At 33.1% G+C, this 23,387-nt stretch overlaps 1 protein-coding gene across 2 annotated transcripts in view; it reads left to right on the top strand.

Annotated features, from left to right (window-relative positions):
• The window catches only part of LOC128245426 (uncharacterized), a 39,352-nt gene extending 19,151 nt beyond the window's left edge, over window positions 1–20,201 (top strand). Inside the window, exons 2-4 of one of the 2 annotated variants that reach the window (XM_052963562.1) lie at window positions 2,159–2,247; window positions 16,184–16,441; window positions 17,910–20,201. In XM_052963562.1, the coding sequence (XP_052819522.1) occupies window positions 2,238–2,247; window positions 16,184–16,441; window positions 17,910–18,487 (846 nt within the window). In that variant the 5' untranslated portion in view covers window positions 2,159–2,237 and the 3' untranslated portion in view covers window positions 18,488–20,201. Of the gene's footprint in view, window positions 1–2,158; window positions 2,248–10,064; window positions 10,224–16,183; window positions 16,442–17,909 lie in introns of those variants that run through there. The other variant, XM_052963561.1, reaches the window with a different exon arrangement.
• The last annotated feature ends 3,186 nt before the right edge of the window (window positions 20,202–23,387 follow it).

Below are 23,387 nucleotides of genomic sequence, written 5' to 3'. Positions count from 1 at the left end.
GGTAAAAAATAAAAAAGGGCGATTACTCCAATAAATACTACAACCACATTTATGGTTTTTGTCCATGGCACTTATGCCAATTGACATATTTAAAGTTTGAAGTTAATAAAAACATTTTTCCCTTTTGTCAGCGAAATCAAGGAAATAATTATATGAACAATGATCCTTTCCAGTCTATCCCATATGGCAGACTGATTTGGGTTTTGAACCAAATACATTGTCCTTTCAAAATAAACATTTATTTGTTTGCAAAGTGTGACCAATTGTCCATTGACTTGTACGTGAAATGCTGCCTCATTTTAGTTATATGTATATAGAATAGAAAAAACTTGCTTCTTGGCAAATTATATTATGTTTTTTATTTCAGCAATTTTCAACAGTTGATAAGAATTAATAATATTATACGTTCCAAAAAAATGATGAAACATTTGTACAAGAAATAATAAGCAAGTCAACAGATATGAAAATATTTGACTCAATATTTCATCAAGGTCATGTATTTTCTGTCATTGTTCAAAGTTAATTATAAGTAGTATTCCATTGGCAAGTTCAATTCAGCAGGTTAAACAGGACTGGCTGAGAGGTAGAGTTCTCTGACTCATCTATGCGGAACTGAGAAGGTATATGCTGGCACTTGGTAAAATCTATAAGGAAGCTCCATGACGTTCCAGTGCAAGTCTTATACCATGACCATGTCCTTCTCCTTGCTTTTTGTAACTAATCAGTAGTGGTTCTAGTAACGAGTTGTATCTGAAATAACACACATAAATTTAAATACAGAAAGAAAAATAGTTGTGACCTAAATGCATTTTTTTCAATTAAAACTATGACATTATTTGCACAATAAAAAATAACAAAAAGGTTTAAAGCTGCACGCTCACAGATTGATTTTTTTGGCAAGTTTGTTTTTGTCTTGGAACAAACCAATTTTTGCGAAAATCCATGGAAATCTGTTAAAGATTGCTGACAAAATATTTGATCGCAGATTTATATATTGTAGTTGATCAAAATGATGTTTAATATGCATTTTCTTAAATTGTTAGTAACAGTATAAGCCATAAAACATTAATTTTTTGAAATGAAATATAAAAATCTATGATCTGATTTTTTGCCTGCAATCTTATATCATTGATTTGCAGGTATTAACATAAAAATTGCTCTTTCCAAGACAAGAAATTAAAAAGTTGTAAAAATGGTAAATCTGTGAGAGTACAGCTTTAATATGTCCATACATGTATACATTACAATAAAGTGAAAGATATTTTCCATGTGCTATGTATATGGTGTTGTTTTTTTAAACTTATTATTGGATATTGTCGAAATTTGATGATATTAATCATTTAAGAATGTGGTTAACACTGAGACTTTACCAGCAGTTGGCTTGACTGACAGTCAAAGTATCCACAATCCCCCTGCTGGTTGGGGGGGGGGGTAAAACTGACTGTTGCATAAGTGACAAGAGTACTTTGAAGATGGTCACTTTTAAATCTTGTTTACTGTACTTTGAAGATGGTCACTTTTCAATCTTGTTAACTAACAATAACACAATAATTATATAAATCTGCCTGTCTGATTATCCAACTATTAACTGCCTTCACAGACTTGCTTGACTTTTTTTGTTTGTGCTGGAACAATGTAAAACTGTTCAAAAAGTTGTCTTAACACACACTACTGACTTTTTATTGAGAGTAGTTCAAGACTTTAAAATATCAAATAATCATATAACTATATTGAAAATCACCATTTCAAAAATTGTCATTTACTCAAGTTACAGTCAGCGACTGAACAAACGTTTTACATAACTACTACACATAAAACTAAGTTTTAAAACATACCTTTATGAATATAAATCAGATCTTTTGTACCCGTTGGTAGATGTCTGATAGCATGATTGAGAAGAGCGAAATAGTGCGGACCATTGTGTTTGTTATCCATAAATTATTATACTACTGAATGGTAAATTGGACATTATATGAACTAACCATCGCTTAAGCTTTTTCATTTTTAAACCCGAAATAACGTATAAAGTAACATTCATACTTCCTTATTGAATTTTCGTTGTATACCCAACCAGATGAATAGGCCGAAATAGCATAGATACCATTCTATTTATAGTGTGTTTTTTAATGTATAATTCTTTTGTCTAATATATTTTCAGAAAATAGTATTAAGTAGACATACCACATATTCCAATCAATATTCCAAGGTTTATTTGTGAAATAAGTGACAACGCAAAGATGAACGCAGGTAAGCTATGTTTAATTAACAAAATTGCATTCTTTTCAATGTTAACTGGTATTTGTGTAATTTATAACCTACTTTTAAGATAGATAAAATGCGTTTTTTAGCGAAATTTTAGGGGGTTTTTAAATTTAGAAATTGATATCCATTTGTCACATGTTTTCGGATTTTAATTTCAGTGTTAAACGTTTTATGTTAGCAGTATATAAAAGCCAAAAGACATACAAGAAAGGCAGAATTTTTTTTACACTTTTTTATATAAGGCTTGATTAGGCTGAAACATCTGTATCTGTAGTACAAGTGGCTATAATTGTAACCGAGTTAAACGAATCCAGAGAAATGTATGTTTAGTAACCATTGCGTTACTCTATGTTAGTAGTGGAAATATAGAACGAGTTCGGGGGAGTTATCATGCTCTGTGTAGAGTAAACATCCCCTAGGAGAGAATAACCATCCCCCTTCGGGGAGAATAAACCCCCTGTTCGAGAGTTAATATCCCTTTGATGAAATTATTCTTGTTTGTTTTGTTTTGTTTTCAAATACATTTTATCTTCGAGTATTTATATCTTTAAATCGTTGAATTTCCGTAGCTTACATATTCAGAAAATAAATACAACTTGATTGCTGTTGTGAAAAACAGCCTTTGAACGTTACATATATGCGTTATTTTGTTATACTTCTATGAACTGATAATAATCCATCACTGGTGTTATCAAATGTAGTTTTTCACAAAATCAGCAACATATTTCCGGCTATACTGAATCTTCGTGATCGTGGTCAGGGCTGCAGTCCCTCTGAATTTCAAGAGAAAACATGTCTACTGAATCTTTTTTAATTTTGTTGAAAAGCTCTCACAGGAGTTAAAGTAATACCATATACTACATATTGTTTCCGATCTCTTGACAGCGCAAATTATGTTATTCCCTTTGAAAGCACTTCTAATCAGATGTTCAAAATGACTTTAAAATAAGGATCACTATTATACAATTGTGGTTTATACAATTGGCTGCAGTTTTATTTTTATTTATAATGTTATAGGGAAAAATGAATTCATTAGCCAACTGCATTTACATGAGTCTTTGCTTCAAGTATCATGAAAGAGCTATTACCAATTTGAAAATAATTCAACACGGTAACACACATCTTACTATGATGACACTAAACCAGTTTTATTGCCTACATCCGATAGAGTTATCGATAAGTTTAGAACCGTAATGTAGTAATGACTTAATCTGCACTGTAGATTGACTATTGTCAAGATGCATGACTATTGTCAAAATGCATGTTTAATGATGCACGTTAAATTTACTTTACAATGTTGCTGTTTGGTCCATTTAAATACTGTTTTAGGTTAAACATGATTTTCACCAACTTTTTCTTTAACTCTCCGCATATTGTCATCAAGGTGAATTTCAATATATTACATGGCAGCTGCGACAACAGAAATGGGGTTGAAATCAGATGCTGGAAGTATCCATATTCGGTACATACCACAGAAAAGAAACACATAATAACATGGCACTGCATTTCTATTTTTACCTATGACGTCATATCGATGTGCTTAGATCATATTCACTGTAAGACCTATTTCTGCCTGTCGTAGTTTATTATTTTGTGCAAGCAGAGTTAGGCGTGTATTATATTTACAGAACTATAATGTTATACATTCATTATGTTGATTTTTTATTTCAGTTATATATATATAGAGAGAGAGAGAGATTCATGTAGCAGTGTGCTATTGTGTAAACAAGGATTTAATTGTGACATTATTCTAAAGAGAGTTCTTGTAATGCCATTCGTCGTTCATAACGAACGATGTACTTTTTATATAAGCCATTGACATTTGTTAATGTTTAGTAAGAACGAACTTGTTCGAACTTCATCACAATTGCATGCTAAAAGGCGAGGCATTCGTTGGTCTCTGTAGGTCATGCATCCCTTTACTGAGAGCTGTATAAGGCGATGCGTGACATCGTTTCGATCTCCTTTTGCGAGCTGCATGAGCTCACTTTTAGTCTCCAAGTTTAAACTGTGTTTCTGACTCTATTCGTTAAAGCTATCGTAGTATTTTTAAAAGGTAATCTACTTCTTTAACGGTACTGATAGTCTTGCGAATATTAAACTCTTACTAACGCGTTTAATAAAGTTCATATTATATAAAACAACAATGTTAACGTAGCTATTAGGGTGCCGACATATATATTGTGTTTGTGTAGCATCGTTAGGAGAATTCTGTTGCATAGGCTGTGACTCTATTAGTTTGACAAAAGCATGTTATACGATAAATGCAATTCAATCGCAAATGTATGTGTAAATCAAAAATAATATACAGTCAATTTCGTTTGTATTGCTGACGAAAAAAGGTGTCGGGAACGGTTGTTTAGACGTATGTACCGATTGTCTACATTCGCACAATATGCATCAGATGCCGTAATTTATGATATGACATCAACTCTGTGAAAATCTAATTCAGGGGTATTATTGGCACTAGTATTACCACCCAGAACATTCAAGGTTTATTTAAAAAACGTATTCTAAAGATTGACCTTGTCAGAATAGGATTCAAATATTTTGAAGCCTCTTAGATGGAGAGGAAGGGTTAGCTAAATAGTTTAGACTTTTCCAGTACTCAAAAGATGATGTTCTGATTTCAAGAAGGTTTGCATTAATTTTCTAATAACAATTATGATTCGCAATTTTGCCAAGGTGAGACATGTAGATGCGTTGTTGATTGGACATGTTTTAGTAAATATGCATATTAGTGTTTTTTTTCTTGATCAATAGGCGCCTGCTGCTTTGTATACACACTTACAACGAATGACTTTCAACATCATGGGGTCAAAGATCTAGTCGTTCTGAGACAAAGTTAGATTTAGCATAAATTACGCGGCAACGCGGATCAACAGGGCTGTCTCTTTTATACGGGTTAGTAATGAGGGGAACTTAAAAGCTGCTGAATCGATATTGGGTGTGAGATTGGTTTGGGTAGAGGCTGGGATATCAAAATTATGAAGGTCTTTATACAAAAAAAATTACGAAGATACCTCTTAACATTGAAATAGATTATTTTCAAGTTGGTACCGAATACTAAGGTTGTAATGGACGCGATGGATGACGAGGAAGAATGTACTTGACTTTTATTCTCGTGCATATCACTGGCGTATGAATAGACTATCTCGAATTTAGAAATGGGTTTCATTCCCTTTACACGTGTATGGTAATAACTCCTATAATACATTCGGTCTCGTGCGAAACGGAGTCTTCCACAAGCAACTCGAAGAATAACACCACGGATCAGCCGACTGACAAAATGTTCCATATTTATCATATACATACCTTTATCAAAACTCATATAACGAGGTTATACCCGGATGAAATTACTGTATGAAAAAGGGATATCTAAAATCTTTATGATATGTAAAAGAGAAATATTTTTTACTGCACTTTTTGTTGTATGGCCAAAAGTAAAGACAATCATTGATGTATGACATTAACGTTCAATCTCTTGTGATATGTTATCTGTTATTCATGTGCGGCAATGTCTGAGGTAGCCTGGTACATGTGTATTAAGAAAGACAAATCAGGATTGAAAAGTCAGTTGGTTTATCCGACTAAATCTCTCTTTAATGATAATTGTTATATATCAATGGGTTAGCAGGAATTATTGATGTGATCATCGGTTTCGAATTCGTTGTGTGCACAACTCAACCTGTCAGCTATCTTTTAGATTTAAGTTAAATAATATATACACTAGGCTGGTAACATTCATCGACCACTGACAATTACCATGAGAAAAAACATATTATGAAACGAGAGTTATATTCCTTAATTTGAAAGCTCTGACCATATTAACGTTGGTTGATTTTTGGGTATGATTGAGTACAGGAAACTATTGCGGGCCATTGTGATTGTTACACTTTAACTAGTATACTGTTGAATTGAAACCCACTAAATATATGAAACAATCCTCGCTTACCATTATTCCTTTTTTAAACACGGAATATATCTCAAAACTAACACTTATACATTAAAAGTTATCAAATTAAATGCTTTTGAAGATAACATATGAATGATATTACAACATTAATGTGTGTAGACAATTACCCAAATTCCTTTTTATTGTATAGTGAGTGTATGGATTATTGTTGACAGGGGATATTCAATTTCTTATTCAAGAAAACAAACCGCATATCATATCTCTTTTTCATTCTCAAATTTCCTTTATTCACTAATTCCAATACATACTTGTACATAAATACATGTAACCGTACGTAATATATATGGTACCCTTCGTTACTTTTTGGTAAAAATCTAACGACAGGTATGCGCCAATCCGGATCAGCAGGTGCTCGTCAGTTGTCAATGTTAACAAAATGGCGGCACTTGCACAGAAGCAATGAATGTGACTACAGGATTTTCGAGAAATAACTCTTGTTGACTGATTTATTTAAGCAGATGACCGCCTAGGTTCATTTATCTCAGTCAAGGTCCTTGATTTCAATCCATAAGCCCAACTGGGTGATCGTCTTGGCTCGCTACTGATGTGTTATGTGAGTCGAAGCACCGGACACCTGTGAGTCGAAGTCCTGAATTTAGCTGAGGGACCGCATAACAAGTTTATGGAGATAATATGGAATCATTTAAAAGTGTCATAATAATACATCTGTGCAGATGTAGTCAATTTTATCAACCCATATTTATTAGCTTGATTATATTCAACTATATTTATGGCGTTACACCTGCACTGATAATCAAACACAGATGAGTGGATTGATGTCTTAAAGGTAAGATTAATTCCAGTAAACAATTATTAAAGTAAATTAATCGCATATATTCATTTAAGTAAAGCAAAATATTTTCATTCGTCTAGCGCCGAAATGTCACATGGTCTAAGTTTCAGATTTTGGTTCAAGCATTTGGCTATTAAAGATGAACAATAGTTAAAACATGGTATACAGGTATATATAGACAGAAAGAACATCACATGATCTCATTCTAATATCTAAAATGTACAATAGCTTCTTTGTGTATACCAACAATAGATAAAAAAAGAAAGAAATACCTGCGTTTCCGGTAACCCGGCCGATCCTATTTTTTTCCTGAGCTTCCATGTCATTCTGGTCTGAAATGGGGAAAAATGAGTTTCTTTTATTAAATATAACATTTACATTGTGGAGAAAAATTATGCCTATCAAAAAATGATGTTTATTCAGGAAAACTACACAGTTATGGTTATAAAAACTGATATCACATAATGAGTACAAAAGGAAAGGACTTAACAAAATGAAAAATAAGTGTAACAAATGATGAACAAATTACTAACAAATCATGTTTTTATCATTCAATAATGGATTTTTTTTGTCATTCAATTAATGAAAGATTATAAAATGGTAATCTGTTACTTACAACTAGTAATCATTTATAAGTCATTCATTGAATTGTTGTTATTTGTTTTAATCATTCATTGAATTTGTATTAAAGGGATTGCAGTTGTGATTATAATTTTTTGATGATTCATTGGACTCTATTGATCATTCATTGAACTTCAATCATGACTTGTGTACAAAATGATTAAAATATACATGCATGGATGTAATTGCATGTTCATTAATTGGACTTATATACTGAGGGGAGAATATTTCAAACATGGACCACCAATATACTGTAAACACCTCAATATAAGCACAATTTAATAATCATTGGACAATTTAGTTTAACAGAGGGTTTTTTTCAGTTCAACTGTCAACTATCATACATATCATTAAAGCTTATTCCATTGTACAATAGATCAGAATTTTCACAGAGTGAATTAGATGAATGGCAATTATAATATTACAGTTGTTTTACTATTATAGCATGTTTTATTATTATTATTATTATTATTATTATTATTATTATTATTATTATTATTATTATCATCTATTTATTATCTAGTTATTTTCAATATGTATTCATTTGAAATCAGAAATACAAGTCTTTTAGCAGTTTATTGACCAAGCTATTTCCGTACACACATTGCCTGGGCTTATCAGCAATTTCAGGTCAGGCAGTGCATTGCAGTAAGTATGCAGAGAATCAGGGCTTAGTAGCCAATAACATTGATATGATTTGTTTGTCATTCATTAGCTCATTTGCATGTGATTTGGGTTACTATTAAATGCCTATCATATGTATAATGTGTTTATCATTTATTATAGTCATCCATTCTCATGTTTTTTTTTGGTTTGGGGGAGTATCTATAGTGAAAAAACATGGCTAAAGAATTATTAAGGAACATTAGAACAAGATTAAAATTTGTATCAGACCTAGGATTGCCAACAAAAGCTAAGGCTTATTTCAAATGGGATTCTGACATGAATAAATATGTTATATTAGTAACTATTAAAGTAAACCTGGGAGGAAAAGTGCGCCCAGTGTGGGGCTCGAAACCATGACCGCCGGAACACTAGCACGGCGCTCTAACCAACTGAGCTAACCGGGCGGCTGGTTCTAACCCACACACACTACACTATAAATCAAAATTGATAGAAGGAAAAACCCCAAAACAATTCAATACATCAGGGTATGATTGATTGTCAGACTAGGTTTACAAAGTTAGTCCTTGAAAAAACAATACCGGTAACTTGAATTTATAAACAATCATACATGTACAGTTATCACAAATACTAAATAAACTTTTACTAAAAACATATATAAATATGAAATGTTCATAAATTAGCACCACAGGACTTATATCACAACCACTAAAATAAAATACAAAACCCAAAATCCAAAAAAAACAACCTTAGTGATAAAAAGAGCAAGATTAATTTATGATTTTCCTCCCTCCCTCCTCAAAAGACTCGTTGATGGCCATTTAGGTGGATTAAAGTTTTCACATGTTAATGATGTTATGTACATGGAATTTGGTTATAAGTTTACATTGATTATAACAATAACTACAAATAACATGTGAAAGTCCATGAAAATATGCAAAAACATCAAACAAGTATCCAAAATAATTTGCATATAATTTTTATGCAGTAAACATTTTTTTTGAAACCTCAAACTATTCGAAAAAAGTGAGGGCACATATGTTAAAAATAATAAAAATGTCAAGAATTATCATATATAATAAAAGAAAAAAGTATAATAGATCTAAAAAATGCTATGTGCCATGCAATGAATAGTTAAAATAAAACATTTTATCAAAATAATGTGTCAATGTGACATGCAAATTTTGTCCAAAAAAAGACGGTACCGACTTCTTAAGTATACTTATTCAACTAAATTTGTCGTTTTGGTAAATAAAGAAATAAAATATCGATAATGTATTTTCGTCGGAAATGGAGTGAATAACACCAATATACCAACATTTTATACAAAGGAAAACAAAAACGTTTTTTACATCACCTCTCCTGTTTGTTTACAACTTACACCGCCATTTTGATTTGGTTCCCGTATTCCCAAAACATTTCGAATGCACGACGGGCACCTGGTTTAGCTGATACCGGTCTCTTTTTGAAGAAAAGAGAATGAGGGTACCAGTCTATACATATATATATATGTTTTCCGTTAGTCTTAAAACAAAGATTTGTCTCCTTCTTGTGCGTAAAGTTTAAAATCCAAAGCATATACATTTGCAAGTTTGTTTGGACATACTGTTAATGAAAAGGACAAATTAGTTGATTTGAAATACATTTTCTTTATTAAATTTAGATAAAAGATCTAATATCGTATAGCTAAATGTAACAAAAAGTACATATGTCTAAATAAAACAGGAAATTTTATTTATTTATTTGCTAACTTTCAGAAAACAGTATCAAGTAAATGTATTATACCATATATCTAAAGATACTTTGCCATGTTCATCATTTTCCGAAAATAGATTTCAGTAAACGTGTTATCACATATTCCAATAGCGGTTTTGTAACAAAATACTTTAGTACTAGAAGTTGAAAAGTGAATTGAATTAAAACCAGGTTACACAAACATGAGCAAAGGTAAGCTATGCAAATAGTGAACGTTAATAAATAATAACTTGTATGTAACTTATATATTCGGTTGATATTGTGAAAAGACTGTGCACATTGGGTTAAAATTTGAAACTTTGTACATTTGCTGAAAATGTTTATGCATTCAAAAGGCTCAGGACCCAATCTGGATTTATCCACTCTGGATTTATCCAATATTATAAAAGGCCGCCATTACCATAATTGTGTTAATACATAGCTGTGGTGCTTGCTGTCACCTGAACAAATGACTTTTTAGTGATATTTAATGAATATTAAGATGTTGGAAGTGAACTTTTTGAAAATTCAGACAGACTCGCCTCGAAACAAGAGTTTGTGTTGCCGTGGCAAATCCTTGAAAATGATTATTATACCGGTTTTAACGGAAAAGAACCATATGTGTTCATAAGATGCAACTTAAAACGACGAATTGTTCCATTTAATGTGTTACAGTATTGCAGACGTTTTTGGAATTAATTTTATGTAACCAATGTATGATGAGGACCAAGAAATAAAAGATGGCGTTCGAAATGGCCGCCATTAATTTAAATTTTAGTTCTTTTTATCTCTAAATATCGCACACATTTAAATAGATAATGTAAATTGATCTTCTTCCCAATGCACCTTTATTTACGTTCTGCATTGACTACCTCAATGACTAGATCAAAGCCATTTCAGGGTCAGGAAACGAAAATGCCACAAAATTTGATATTTCCTGTATAATTTTCTAGTTTTTGATGCTAGTGCAATTTGTGTGTATCCAATTTGCGACGCATAAATGTGAACCGAATACTTGTTTATTTTAATCAGCTTACTTTTTCTGGAATCGTTAACTTAATTTAGTAAAAGTGTTATGGTTAGGGAAAGAACCTCTCAGGATATATATCAAGTATGGCCACAAAAACTAAAATGGTCACCTTGTGGCATTGACTGCTTCGCTTGATTATAGAACTGCACAATGTTTTTTGGGCGATTTGAATGGGCTTTATGGTTGCCATATGTGTTGTATTTGGCTATGAAAAGTCCTAATGGGAAATGTACGTGGGTTACTTTGGCTCTGATTCGGCTAAATTGCCTACATGCGGTCTAATAGCCACGGAAAATGCTAAATGACAGCTGCATATAAGCTTGTTTGTCTTTGAATGGGTTTTACGGTTCCCAAAATCTGGACAACTTAAAGGCCACTGTAAAGGCTTATTTTGAAATACACAATTTGTTTTTCTTTGAATCCATATCTTTTTTGTAAAAAAATGTTGTCAATTTGGCACTATGGAGCTACACATGCCTTTGTTTTGCTCTGTTTTGTTTCTGAACGTGCTTCATTGAAGTCAAAACTAAAACGAAAGAGAACTTGAATGACTTAAGTATAGACCCGCTGAGGTTTGTTTATATAAGGAAATGCTTGCTTGATCACTAACGAAATTGTCCGACGCCGGAATGGTATGTATAGAAGCCTTCTGTGGTTCAGAATGCAGATTGTTATTCTGCTTTGGTGTTTGCTTGATACATGATGGTCTGTAGCTGCATGTGTGTTTATTTGGAACTGATGTGGTTGTAGAAGAGCCCTCCTGTGGTATGTTTGAAACTTGATAAACGTTTTTGCAGCCGAAATGGGATTATCTGGGCACTGAGTTGACGACCTATATAGGATTTCTTTAAACTTTACCGTCTCAAGTATAGCAAAACAAGCGTTTTTTGGCACTTGGTAGAGCTTCATAGTTTTTCATTGTAAATTGGCACAATATGAACTAGAAAAAATAATTTGGGGACACACATTGGACTTTTGTCTGTAAGGCTATGGTGGTTGTATTGCATGTTTGGGTTGATGATACCATAAATGTGGTTGATGAGCTCTGGCTTTAATTGTGTAAGCACCGGCTGGTGCTTGTTTGATAATGATTCGGCCTGACTGTAGCCACAATAGGGATACAGAGGGCTGCTTGGAACCTACTCAGTGGAGTCTAGAGACACGAATTGCCTTTCTTAATGCTTATTTGACTTTGGAAGGATGTTGTTTTGTGTTGTTTGGAAATAGAATAAAGACAAATCATGCTGGAAAAACACTTAAGAAACTTAACAAGTGGTACCGGCTGGATAGGACTACAGGAAACTCAAACAAATATTGCATATGAAGGTTGTTAACCACTAGATGCATTTAAGAAGGGCCATTGGATGGTTATCTTGATTTTAATGTTACAAAATAGATGAAATATAATTATATTGTTTAGTCATTTTTTTAATGTTGCGACTTTTTCAAATAAAATCAAGGAATAAGTAATAGCGGTATCGATATTGGTTATATTTGCCTATTGACATTCAAATGATTTAGAAATGCTTAAGTGCACTATTAAACAGTTATATCATATATCCATAAAGATATATGTTAATGCCACGTGGTCAAATTTGTACCTGGGGTATTCTTTGGGCGCGTTCACATGGTAATTCAGAACATTTATTTCATTTGAAAAAGTGCAAAAAGTTTGTGATGAAAAGACAATAATGAAGCTTATATTACTTACGTAAAATATCTATAACCCTTATTCAAATAGCGTTATTATGTTGCAGCAATTAAGAGAATGTAAGAAAAATATCTGTCTTTTAAAACAGAACTGTCATACTGTTAGAAAAAATGAACTGCACCTATTCACGCTTATTTCATTCTTCAATCATTTGGATAACACTAAATTGTTTTCATGAAATCTGATTACAAAAAAACATTCCATTGAAACAAAACTGAATATAAATAAATAGAATTTCTTAATTTGCCAGTATCTACAGACCCTTTTGCTCAACTCAACTCAACTCAGTATTCTTTTATTTTATCACAGTTTACATTTAAGTCAATATGTCAAAACTCAATATTACTACAGTATGACACAAGTATACGGATATAGATTAAAAGGTAAGCATGTTAGCAAATAAACGAAAAAAAACTCAGTTATTTGCCTTTCTTGAATTGAACTTGATCTTGATATAGAAGCGATCAGTTTTTATATAAACATGAAGAACAGTTAAAAATATATCTGCCATTTATTTAGGTATGCTTTTAAAAGCCGCTTTGTATTTCCATGCACTCGTGGTCAAGTGCAGGTGTCATTCAAGTGCTGGATAATGTCACTTAGCGTTGTCCGCTAAACATCATAAAAATAACTCGAATGTTTGTAGGTTTATGAAGAACATTCAAGCTTTTAAGAAAAACAAAATAATAATTATAATGCGTTTTTTTTATAATATTTACATTGTATAATAACTACGGTATGACACTTTAATAAAACTTATCAATCGATTTTTTTCTTCTTGTAGATGTTAAATCAATAGGGTTTTACTGTAATTGCATCAATTTAAACAAAAACCGCCTGATTATTATTTGTTTTCAAGTATAATATGTCCGGAATTTCACCAAAAATATTACTGATTGAAGCAATGTCAGTTAAAAAACGATAAATACGGAAAGAGAAATGATTTACCTCTAATTCCACCTCCATTTTGTCTCGGTTCTTCTTTTGTTATTGCTGGTAAATACTTGAAACAACAAACACACATGACCTTCAAAACCGGATATCAGGTAAATACTCTGACGTCATTTCATCCAGGTTTTCCGATGACGCACTCGATGTCATTTTAAACGGCAGGTTTTCTCATGACGCAATACATATATAATATATATTGGGTGTTTATGACGGATTGGTAGGTACCGCCTTGGAACGGTCAGTAAAATGTTAATTTACCGTGATTTAATTAAGTTTGTGTGCCCAATCTCACTCTTATCCCAACAATCCCGAATAAAGTAAAATCGAAAAAAATACCAAAGTATGCATTTACTTGAGAAAACCTAAGAATAAAACAAATAATTATAAAACTAATAGGTGAATCTCCAGTACTTTGATGATAAGGGATCCCAACTTTATCTGCAGACGAAGAAAACAATTCAGAGTACCCAATACAAAACCTTTTCAAAGATATGATGTAGTTTATGTTTGAAACTATAAAAAAAATCCACACAGTCTGCATTAACAAATAAAAGGTTTAAAACTGTGTGATCCTAGAGTTTTATAATGAAAATCATCATTGTACGTACCCTAGGAATAAACAAAGTAAACATTATTAAAAATAAAAAGACAAAATACATTTGCTAAAACCTTCTTCCAAATGATAACCAGAAGTATAATATTAAAATAAAGTAACGTCATACGCTGAAACATTCCCAGTAAACCAACCGAATGAAAAGGCGAAAAAAATCCCGATATTTAAAAATTTTAAATTGTCAATGAATTGAAATATCATTGCAGCCATTCTTCATGCGACCTTGGATTTATCGATCTAAACCACGCGTTGGAAATGTATGCTATCAATTCAATACAAAATACTGTGTCGAGTATGTTTATATATAACATTGCGTATCTCTTTCTTAAATCAGCTACTTTTGACCGGATTGTCACGTGTAGTCAATTCAAATAATGATTATTAGCATGAGATGAAAGATATTTTGGGCTGCTATTGGAATCGTTTTATAACTATTTTCTAAAACAGAGAATTAAAAGAGAATATTGACAATATATATGATTTGCAAAACATAGAAATATAGATAAAAAAATCAAGAGGAAAACAGGATTTGGGTCAATTACATTAGCGAAAAAAATTTTTAGGTGATAATTGGCGCCATGGCAACAAAAAGTGCTTTTTCTATAAGAAATAAATATTTGAATTTTATGGTGTTTCTTTGTATGACGTTATATCATAAAGGATGATGGTGGTCATCTTGGATTTAGACGGCCATCTTGAACGAAATGTAGGTGTGTCCTGAGCTTTTTTAACCTTAACATGCATATGTGTCAGCTGGCAACGTTTCATAATTTTAACCAAAAGTGCCCAGTTTGGTATTTTTTTGTCACAATATGACTGGACTAATATTACTCTCCGTTACAAATAATTAAAACGAACTTTATTTATCATATTCATACATATCATTCCTAATTCTAAAAATTGATTTCAATTAAAATTTGATTTCATCAGTATATTTGTTTGAAACCCAGCTAGAGTATTTTTGCAATACTGGCAAGTGATAATAGCAAAATACGTTTCAGTTTTAACGTGCACGGGTTTATCAATTGGCCCCAATATTACAAAAATACTTAAGTGAAATTTCAATCTCAGTCTCAACTCATTTTACCATATAAAAGCAATGTGTGATTCAAAGTCTTTTATGTATTTACTCTTTTTAAAAGCACATAGATTGTGTTGATAAAAACCTTTTTTCAACATTTCTAAGAAAACGTATTCTAGAGCAAAATATATAGTTGAATAATTGTTAAAACACATTGAGTTGTACTCAATTACAGTTTATGCTGTAGAATATTTTCTTTGGAATGTTGACCATAGTTTTTTATCAACATATTCTATGCGAGAATGCGCTTTTGAAAAGATATAAAACATGTATGATTCTTAATAACTTTTGTGGCTATTAAGTTTCGTGAGTTGCAATTGAGATTGAGATTTGTCTTAGTATTTCTGTGATAAAGGGACTTGGTCACGCAAACATGTAGAAAAGTAAGCTATATTTGAAAAAAAAAACAATTTGTATTTAACAGATGTTAACTCGTATTTATTTTTTCAAATAAAACAAATGTGTTTTATTGTGATTGTTTACGCATAAAATCTTTAATATTATTCTCAAAGTCGATTTCGATGTGTCATATTTTTTCCGATTTGGATTTGATTTAAATTATATGATTGTTTTTAAATTCCATGTATGTTAGGAGTATACTAAATGATGAAAGTTATTTAAGAAAGGCAGAATTTTGTATTAGTTTTGATGGGGCTGAAACTCCTGCCCCTGTAGTCCTATTGACTATAATCAACTAATTTGGACAATACCAGTAAAACAAATGACTAAAAATGGCTGTAAAGTAAACATTGCGTATCTTTTATTGAATCTTTAAATCTAATTTTAGATAAGATCATCGGTCGTGTTGATGTCAGTATGTTCGGAGAAAAAACAGGTATTGCTGACGTAAATCTCTTGGTTGATGGACAGTCTATTCCTGTCAGTAGGTCAGTTCTTAGCATCACATCGCCTGTGTTTAGGGCCATGTTCCAGGGGGATTTCAAAGAGAGGGTACAAGGCGTAATACCACTACCTGGGAAGAATTTGGACGATGTATTAACGTTGCTAAAGTGCATATATCCGGACATTATGATGACAGTAACAGGTATTTTTAACACTTCTGTCGTTGATACACATTGTTGTGGCTCAATCAACAAATTGCGTATCCAGTAAGAGATGACTATAACAGATGCTCAAAAATAATGTAAACTTTCTTAACCCTGTACATTGCCCAGCGCACGGTGATATCCAAATTTAAACATTATGAATATAAATCAAATTCCTGCTTTGTGTTATGCGCTGTTATAAATATGGGTACTTTTTTCCCTTCCATTCTGCGCTTTGCAGAGTGTCGTCAAAATGCGGAATGGAACTTTGAGCACTTTCGATATTGATGATGATCATTGCATTGGTTATAAATCCTTTATATCAAAAATACTGATTCATATTTTCAAGCTTTTGAAATATATCTAGTGTATTTTTCTGTGAAACCTCTGTAAAGTATTACAAAATGTTTCTATATGAAATTCTCAGTTATTAACGACGTCGAGACTAGCGTCAAATCCCATTTTTAATTTTGGAAAAACGAGTATAAATTATCTTGTAATCTTAAGGCATTCTCTCACGTTTTTGTAAAAGTGCACTTTTATTGGTGAGGCGAAATAAAGTGTGGCTAGGATACTGACGACTTGAACCATTCAATAATTGTTGATATATGTTCTAATATTGTTTTTGAGGTCCACGATTTTAAATAGCGTTATTAACGCAATTTAACAAAATGCCTAAATGTTGAGTTATCCATATGTTTGTTTATGAGTTCCTGTGGGCCTTGGGTTTTGTTGTCAATTTTCCTTATTTTTTCTTGACTGTACCAGCATTGGTTTGCAAAAGCACAATTATTTTTAATACTTTAGGTGTATATTTTTCTGTAACTTCGGTATCAAAAAAGGTTAAAATAGTTAAAATAGTATAGGTGTTTTCAGATGCATTATAGTGCCAAAACATAAAAGAGTACCTCTTAAACTGATACAAATTAGTATATTTATTCAAAGTTAAGTCTAAGTTTTAAGTATTTGATTGGTAATTGAGTTTTTAATTAGAGTATATATTCCAGTAGAAAACAAAAAATAGACAGCTCCGGATATGCGTTACCTTGGCGATTAAAATGTCAATTTAGTTATATGGCAATCATTGAATTCTCATTTAAATCAGTTACAAGGATTCCTATTTACAACCATGTAAGTATATTTCTGTTGCATGTTTTCGGCATTTGTTTTCGCATTAGCGCGGCGATAGAGCGGAAACGCGAAAATCAGCCACGTGGCGGGGCGGAAATGCGCCAACTGGCAAAACAAAAATGTGCCATGTAGCGGGCTGAAAGTGCAAAATGATTGTGCAGCGCATTTTGCCTAAGTATGAACATTCAGCGATATGATTTATATTGATACCATTTTGCGCACGCCTATCGAAGGGCGAACACGTGCAAAGAGGCACGGCAAATGTGCGTAGCACAATTATTGTGTGCATAATCTAGCATACAACTGATAACATTTCTTTAACATATATGTTTTCAGAAAGTGTCGCTCTTGCAGTTCTTCCATTGGCCGAGGAATACCAAATGACGTTGTTGAAAACAAAATGCGAAGACACACTGTTGCAATCAATTGGCCAGAAATTCGACGACCAGAAAGTCAAAGGCGGTGATATGCAATACTGCGCTAATGTGAGCGATTTTCTGGACCTGTCGAACAGATTAAGCTTACCAAGACTTAAACAATGTTGCATTTCTCTTGCCGCTGATTTCAAACATAGAGAACGCAAGCGATACATGTTAAGTTATCAATTTTCAGCTGATATAGTCAAACAAATTGATGAACTAGCAATATCACGACTTGAAATTAGATATGATGATTTATCAGCAATTTCTCGGTTTGAAGTTTTCGATATCAGGAAACTTTTTAACTCAAGTCTTTATCCCAAGGACATAGATACTCATATGAGAGGATTGAGACTTGCTTATTCGTTTGCATTAGATGATATTAAAAAGCTTGCAGTGTCGACGATTCGAGCAGACAAAAATAGTAAAAACTGGTCGCATGACGAGATGTACAACTTATTGCCGGAAAATATTAAGCGTGATATCGAGTGTTAGCCGGCAAAGAATGTGGAGTTAACATATCATGAACACAAATGCTGAATAAAACGATAACAATCATTTAAAAGAATCATACAATTATACATGAATGTCACATATCTTATATATAAAGCGCAATTTTGATTTGTCGATGAGTGCCATATACGATGTTCGAAACACGTGATATAGACACCGAAAAGTGATAATGACTCATCATAAAATGAGGCACATTAAAGTGACACTCGTATTCAGAATCAATATATACAGTAATACACATGTATAACAAACATAAATTTTGAGTGATAAACCTTTAATACTTACTAAATAATGAAATGATGAAAAATATTAATAACTGATAACAAGATTGTAACTTTGTATTCAACAGCTGAAAACTAAAAAAAAAACAATGATTAGTGAGTGCATAAATATTTATTGTGATCTACTTTAATAGTATCATAAGGTAGAAATGCCATGTTTACTGCACCTTTCTGTGTCAATTGTGGCCAATCTTATTTGGAAGTAAGAGTGCATCTTTAAGCTCTAATTGGTGTACAGATTCTAATGCAAAGTACAGTATCTGTTATTCCTTTTTTTAAGATGTTTGGTATGCAATGTGACAAGAATATTCTTATGTTTTTAGTCACTTTGTTGTTTTCCTCATTTTCAAGGTGATATCGAGCTCGGAATAGAATTCTATAATTTTTAATGTAGCATGTTTTGTTTTTATTTATATATTCAATCAAACCAACAATAGTCTTCTGACTGTTTAAGTATTGCAAGTGTGAGGTTATAGCCATGCTAACTAGTTTAAGCCCCAAGTAGACTCGAATTCCAGGGAACTCTTGTTTCACTGACCGTTCCAAGGCGGTAATCCCATCATTTAAAGGGGCTGTTTCAGTATGATAAAATAACGAAAAAAGAGGGAATTGTCGAAAACTGACTTAAACTTGGTATCGATGTGTACAATGCATTGAAACTTACTAACTGAAGTACCACATAGTTTACAATTTATTTAAGTTTAGCAGTTATTTCGTATTTTTCCATTAAAATTTTTTAACTGGGTATGTCTACCAGGATGAATTCATTCCTTATGCGTGATAAGCTAGTCGGTGTTATCATGTGATATTACCGAGGTAGGTGTATAGCTAAATTATGTCTCCCTTTTTGATTTAGCCGTCATAGCTCAGTGGATACGACGCTGGAATGCAATTTTGGCGACACGGGTTCGAACCCGGTTTCTGACACATTTTTTTTTTAGATGTTGGTCCTTTTTTACAATATTATTATGATAACAAAGCGTAACACATTCTATAAGATAATTGTCATGAGATTCGTTACAGAAAAAAACAACTTGTTTTGGTGCAAATCTGATGTACAGTCCCTTTAATGGTCAAGCACTTTTGACGAGGATATGGTTAGTTTGTAATGTTTCCATATGTGCTGTTTATTAATAACTTTAAAATGTGTTATTGAAAAGCGCGTATATCAATTTTTATCCAAATTTGTACGATATAGTAATATCTATATTGTGCTATGTATTTATATATTCATAATGTAATATCAATTCATTGGTAGTTTATGTTCTTAGTTATAGTACAGTACATTCATGTATTTATATAGCCATCATTTAATCCCAATGTTTCGTGATTCTATAGTTATCTTCGAAGTATAGTACATTCTTGTATATTCAATTTTATGTATTGTTGTGAATATCATATAAATATCAGCTCTATATTTGTGTTATTTTATGGAATTTAAGAACCACTTTTTTAAAATTAGAGACGCAATTTTTCATCAAACTAAAGCATTTTTCACCAATTATCACCTACCAACAAAGATATTTCTTTTGTTGTTGATTCAAATCAATATTGTATATTTTGGTCATTATTTCTAAATGAAAATGTTTTGAGAGTTTACTTGTTGACATTTTCTCAACTTAAGTTATTTATCTGACTGTCCGAAGAATGGATTATAAGTATCTTCCATGGCCGAGAGTGTAAGATAGTTTCATCCCGACCCGAGCGCAGAGTGTTTTGGGAAAACGAGATTTACCGAGTGTCCGCAAAACACCATGCGCGATGGTTGGGATGAACCTATCTTACATGGTAGATGCTTTTTCTCCCACCTCAGTTACACAAACTTGTATTTTTTGCTGGAACTCTATAGTGCGTAGTGAAAAAAATGCGTTTGGGTATGTGATCATTCTTGGTTGTCATGGATATGCGCACAGTGATTCAGATTATGTTAACAATCAAATCGTTCTTGAAATAGATCTGAGTAGAGTGCAGCATTATTTCTTGAATGGTGCGTGAAAACCTTTTTATGGTGCCATTTGAAGCGAGAAATAATTAATTAGCATTCTAAATATTGCCACAAAACAAGGTTTTCATAATGCTATAGACGACATTCTTCAACAAGGGAGGTAATTGCGTGATAACAATAAAAAAGGAGTTCCATACGGGTACTTGTTTTATATTTGCCCTTGGGCAGGATAATAATTTCTAGCATGTTTTTTTTTTGTATTTTCTTATCTGAGGTGGGAGATATGATCTTAGTTTGTAACATAAAACACGTGGAATCCATATTTGGGATGGTATTCAATGAAAGTGTTATATTGAAGCTAAGAATGATGTAGCTAATCGGATAACTTGTTATTATTAGCGGTCATATACAGTGAATGAGTCAATAATGAATGACCGTAAGAATTAATTTAGTGACATAATGAATACCACACCTCAGATTCTCAACTACAGTTCAGTCGAATTATGTATAAAATGAAGTTGAATTAAATGGATATACACACACGTTAACTTAGGTAAACGAATCCAATTGAAAATTAAAAGAATTTACTGTTAAACAGTGCGAAATAATTTGAAAGCCAATCAGCAATTATATCTAATTTATTTATTTTTTAAATTTTATTTACGTGTCAATGCCTCAAACATCAGCCATAACAGCGTATTTAGCGATGCATAAGACAATGTTCACGTGCTTAATGTGCCCAAACAAGAGTTTTCACAGCACAGTGGCCTATGACAGGTTGAATTGTTTTCAAAAGCCTATAACTCTGGTATAGTGGAAGTAACGGTTATTGTTTCATGTGCACGTGTTAATGCCTCGAAAATGAACCAAAACAGTGTACTTACCGATGCATAAGACAATGTACACGTGCTTAGTGTGCCCAAACAAGAGTTTTACAGCACAATGGCCTATGACAGGTTAAATTGTTAAAAGCCTATAACTCTGGTATAGTGGAATTAACGGTTATTGTTTCGTGCGCACGTGTTTTGTTTTTAGTAGCCTACCACCCTGGCAAAATGGCAATACCAATGACAGTTTTACGTGCCCGTGCGAATGCCTCGAACATGAGCCAACACAGCATATTAAGCGATGCATAAGGCAAAATTCACGTGCTTAGTGTGCACAGCACAATGGCATGTGTCCGGTTGATGTGTTTTTAAAAGCTTACAGTCCTGGCATAGAGGCAATACTTATGATAGTTTTACGTGAACAGGTAAATGCCTCAATCATGAACCATAACAGTGTACTTAGCTTTGCATAAGGCAAATATACGTGCTTAATAAGCCCAAACCACAGTTTTCCCAGCATAATGACCTGTGACAGGTTGAAGTGTTTCCAAATGCCTAGCGTTCCGGCATAGTGGCAATACCCATGAACGTTTCACGTGCACGAGTCAATGCCTCCAACATGAGCCATAACAGCATATTGAGCGATGCATACGACAATGTTCACGTGCTTAGTGTGGCTACCACCCTGATGAAGTGGCAATAGCAATGATAGTTTCACGTGCACGAGCCAATGTATCGAGCATGAGCTAACACAGGGTTTTACCAGAATTTTCCCAGAACAATGGCCTGTGTTTGGTTAAGGTGCTTCGAAATCCCTATCACCCTGGTTTAGTGGCAGTAGCAAAACCAATGATAGTTTCGCGTTCATGTGTCAATGCCTCGAACATGAGCCAACACAGCGTTTTACCAGAAATTTCTCAGGACACTGGCATGTGTTAGGTTGAGGTGTTTCGAAATCCATACCACCCTGATGCAGTGGCAGTGGCAATACTGACGAGAGACTGCCTTAGTCATGAGTTACAGCAGCATTTAATCAGAGTTTTACCAGCACAAATGCCAACGTTTCCAAATGCCTATGCACCATACGCATAGTGGCAATTTTTATGGGTTTTTTTTCACGTGCACAGACAGTCAAGACAGGCTACTCATTGTAGCTTGATTACATTATGGGCAACACAGGTTACACAGAGGCTGCACGCTGTAGCCTGTTGACTATACGGGCTACATAGACATATGTACAAAAGGACCAAAACGAGACTGAACTGCCCGAGAAGAATTTAGACGATATGTTGACGTTACTAAAGAGCATTTACCCGGACATTTGGCTGCCTTTTACGGGTAGGTTCAAACTATTGTCGGTCAAACATATTTATTGTTGTAATTAATTTCTTCATCAGCAAGTTTCCATTTAAAATAAAGTAGACTTACTATCTTAAACCTAAAATATCTTGTAAGCACCTAACGTTTTATTACGTATCATTGCGTAACTATTACCCAATATTAAGTCTCCAACATAAATGACGCAACGCCATTGGTCCAGGACTGGTCACGTGGTGACCCAATATTTCTCCGTAATGGCTCACCAATTCATATCGTTCCAAAGTTGCGTCTATTTTCCTATTCTGATAAGTGTTCCGATAAATAAATGAAACTTTGAGACAGGTTGTCGACGTGATATATACGTGACGGGGTTAGTAGGTAACACAATATGGGATGAACGAGGCTTCGCTCTCACCCGATATGGTTTCCTTCAAGATTCGCTCTCGCCCGATATGGTTTCCTTTGCCCTGTTTATCCCATATCGTATCACCTACTAACCCCTAACTTAT

This window comes from Mya arenaria, chromosome 9 (genome assembly GCF_026914265.1).
Source record: "Mya arenaria isolate MELC-2E11 chromosome 9, ASM2691426v1".
NCBI lineage: Eukaryota > Metazoa > Mollusca > Bivalvia > Myida > Myidae > Mya > Mya arenaria.
This window is presented reverse-complemented; position numbering and strand designations above follow the sequence as displayed.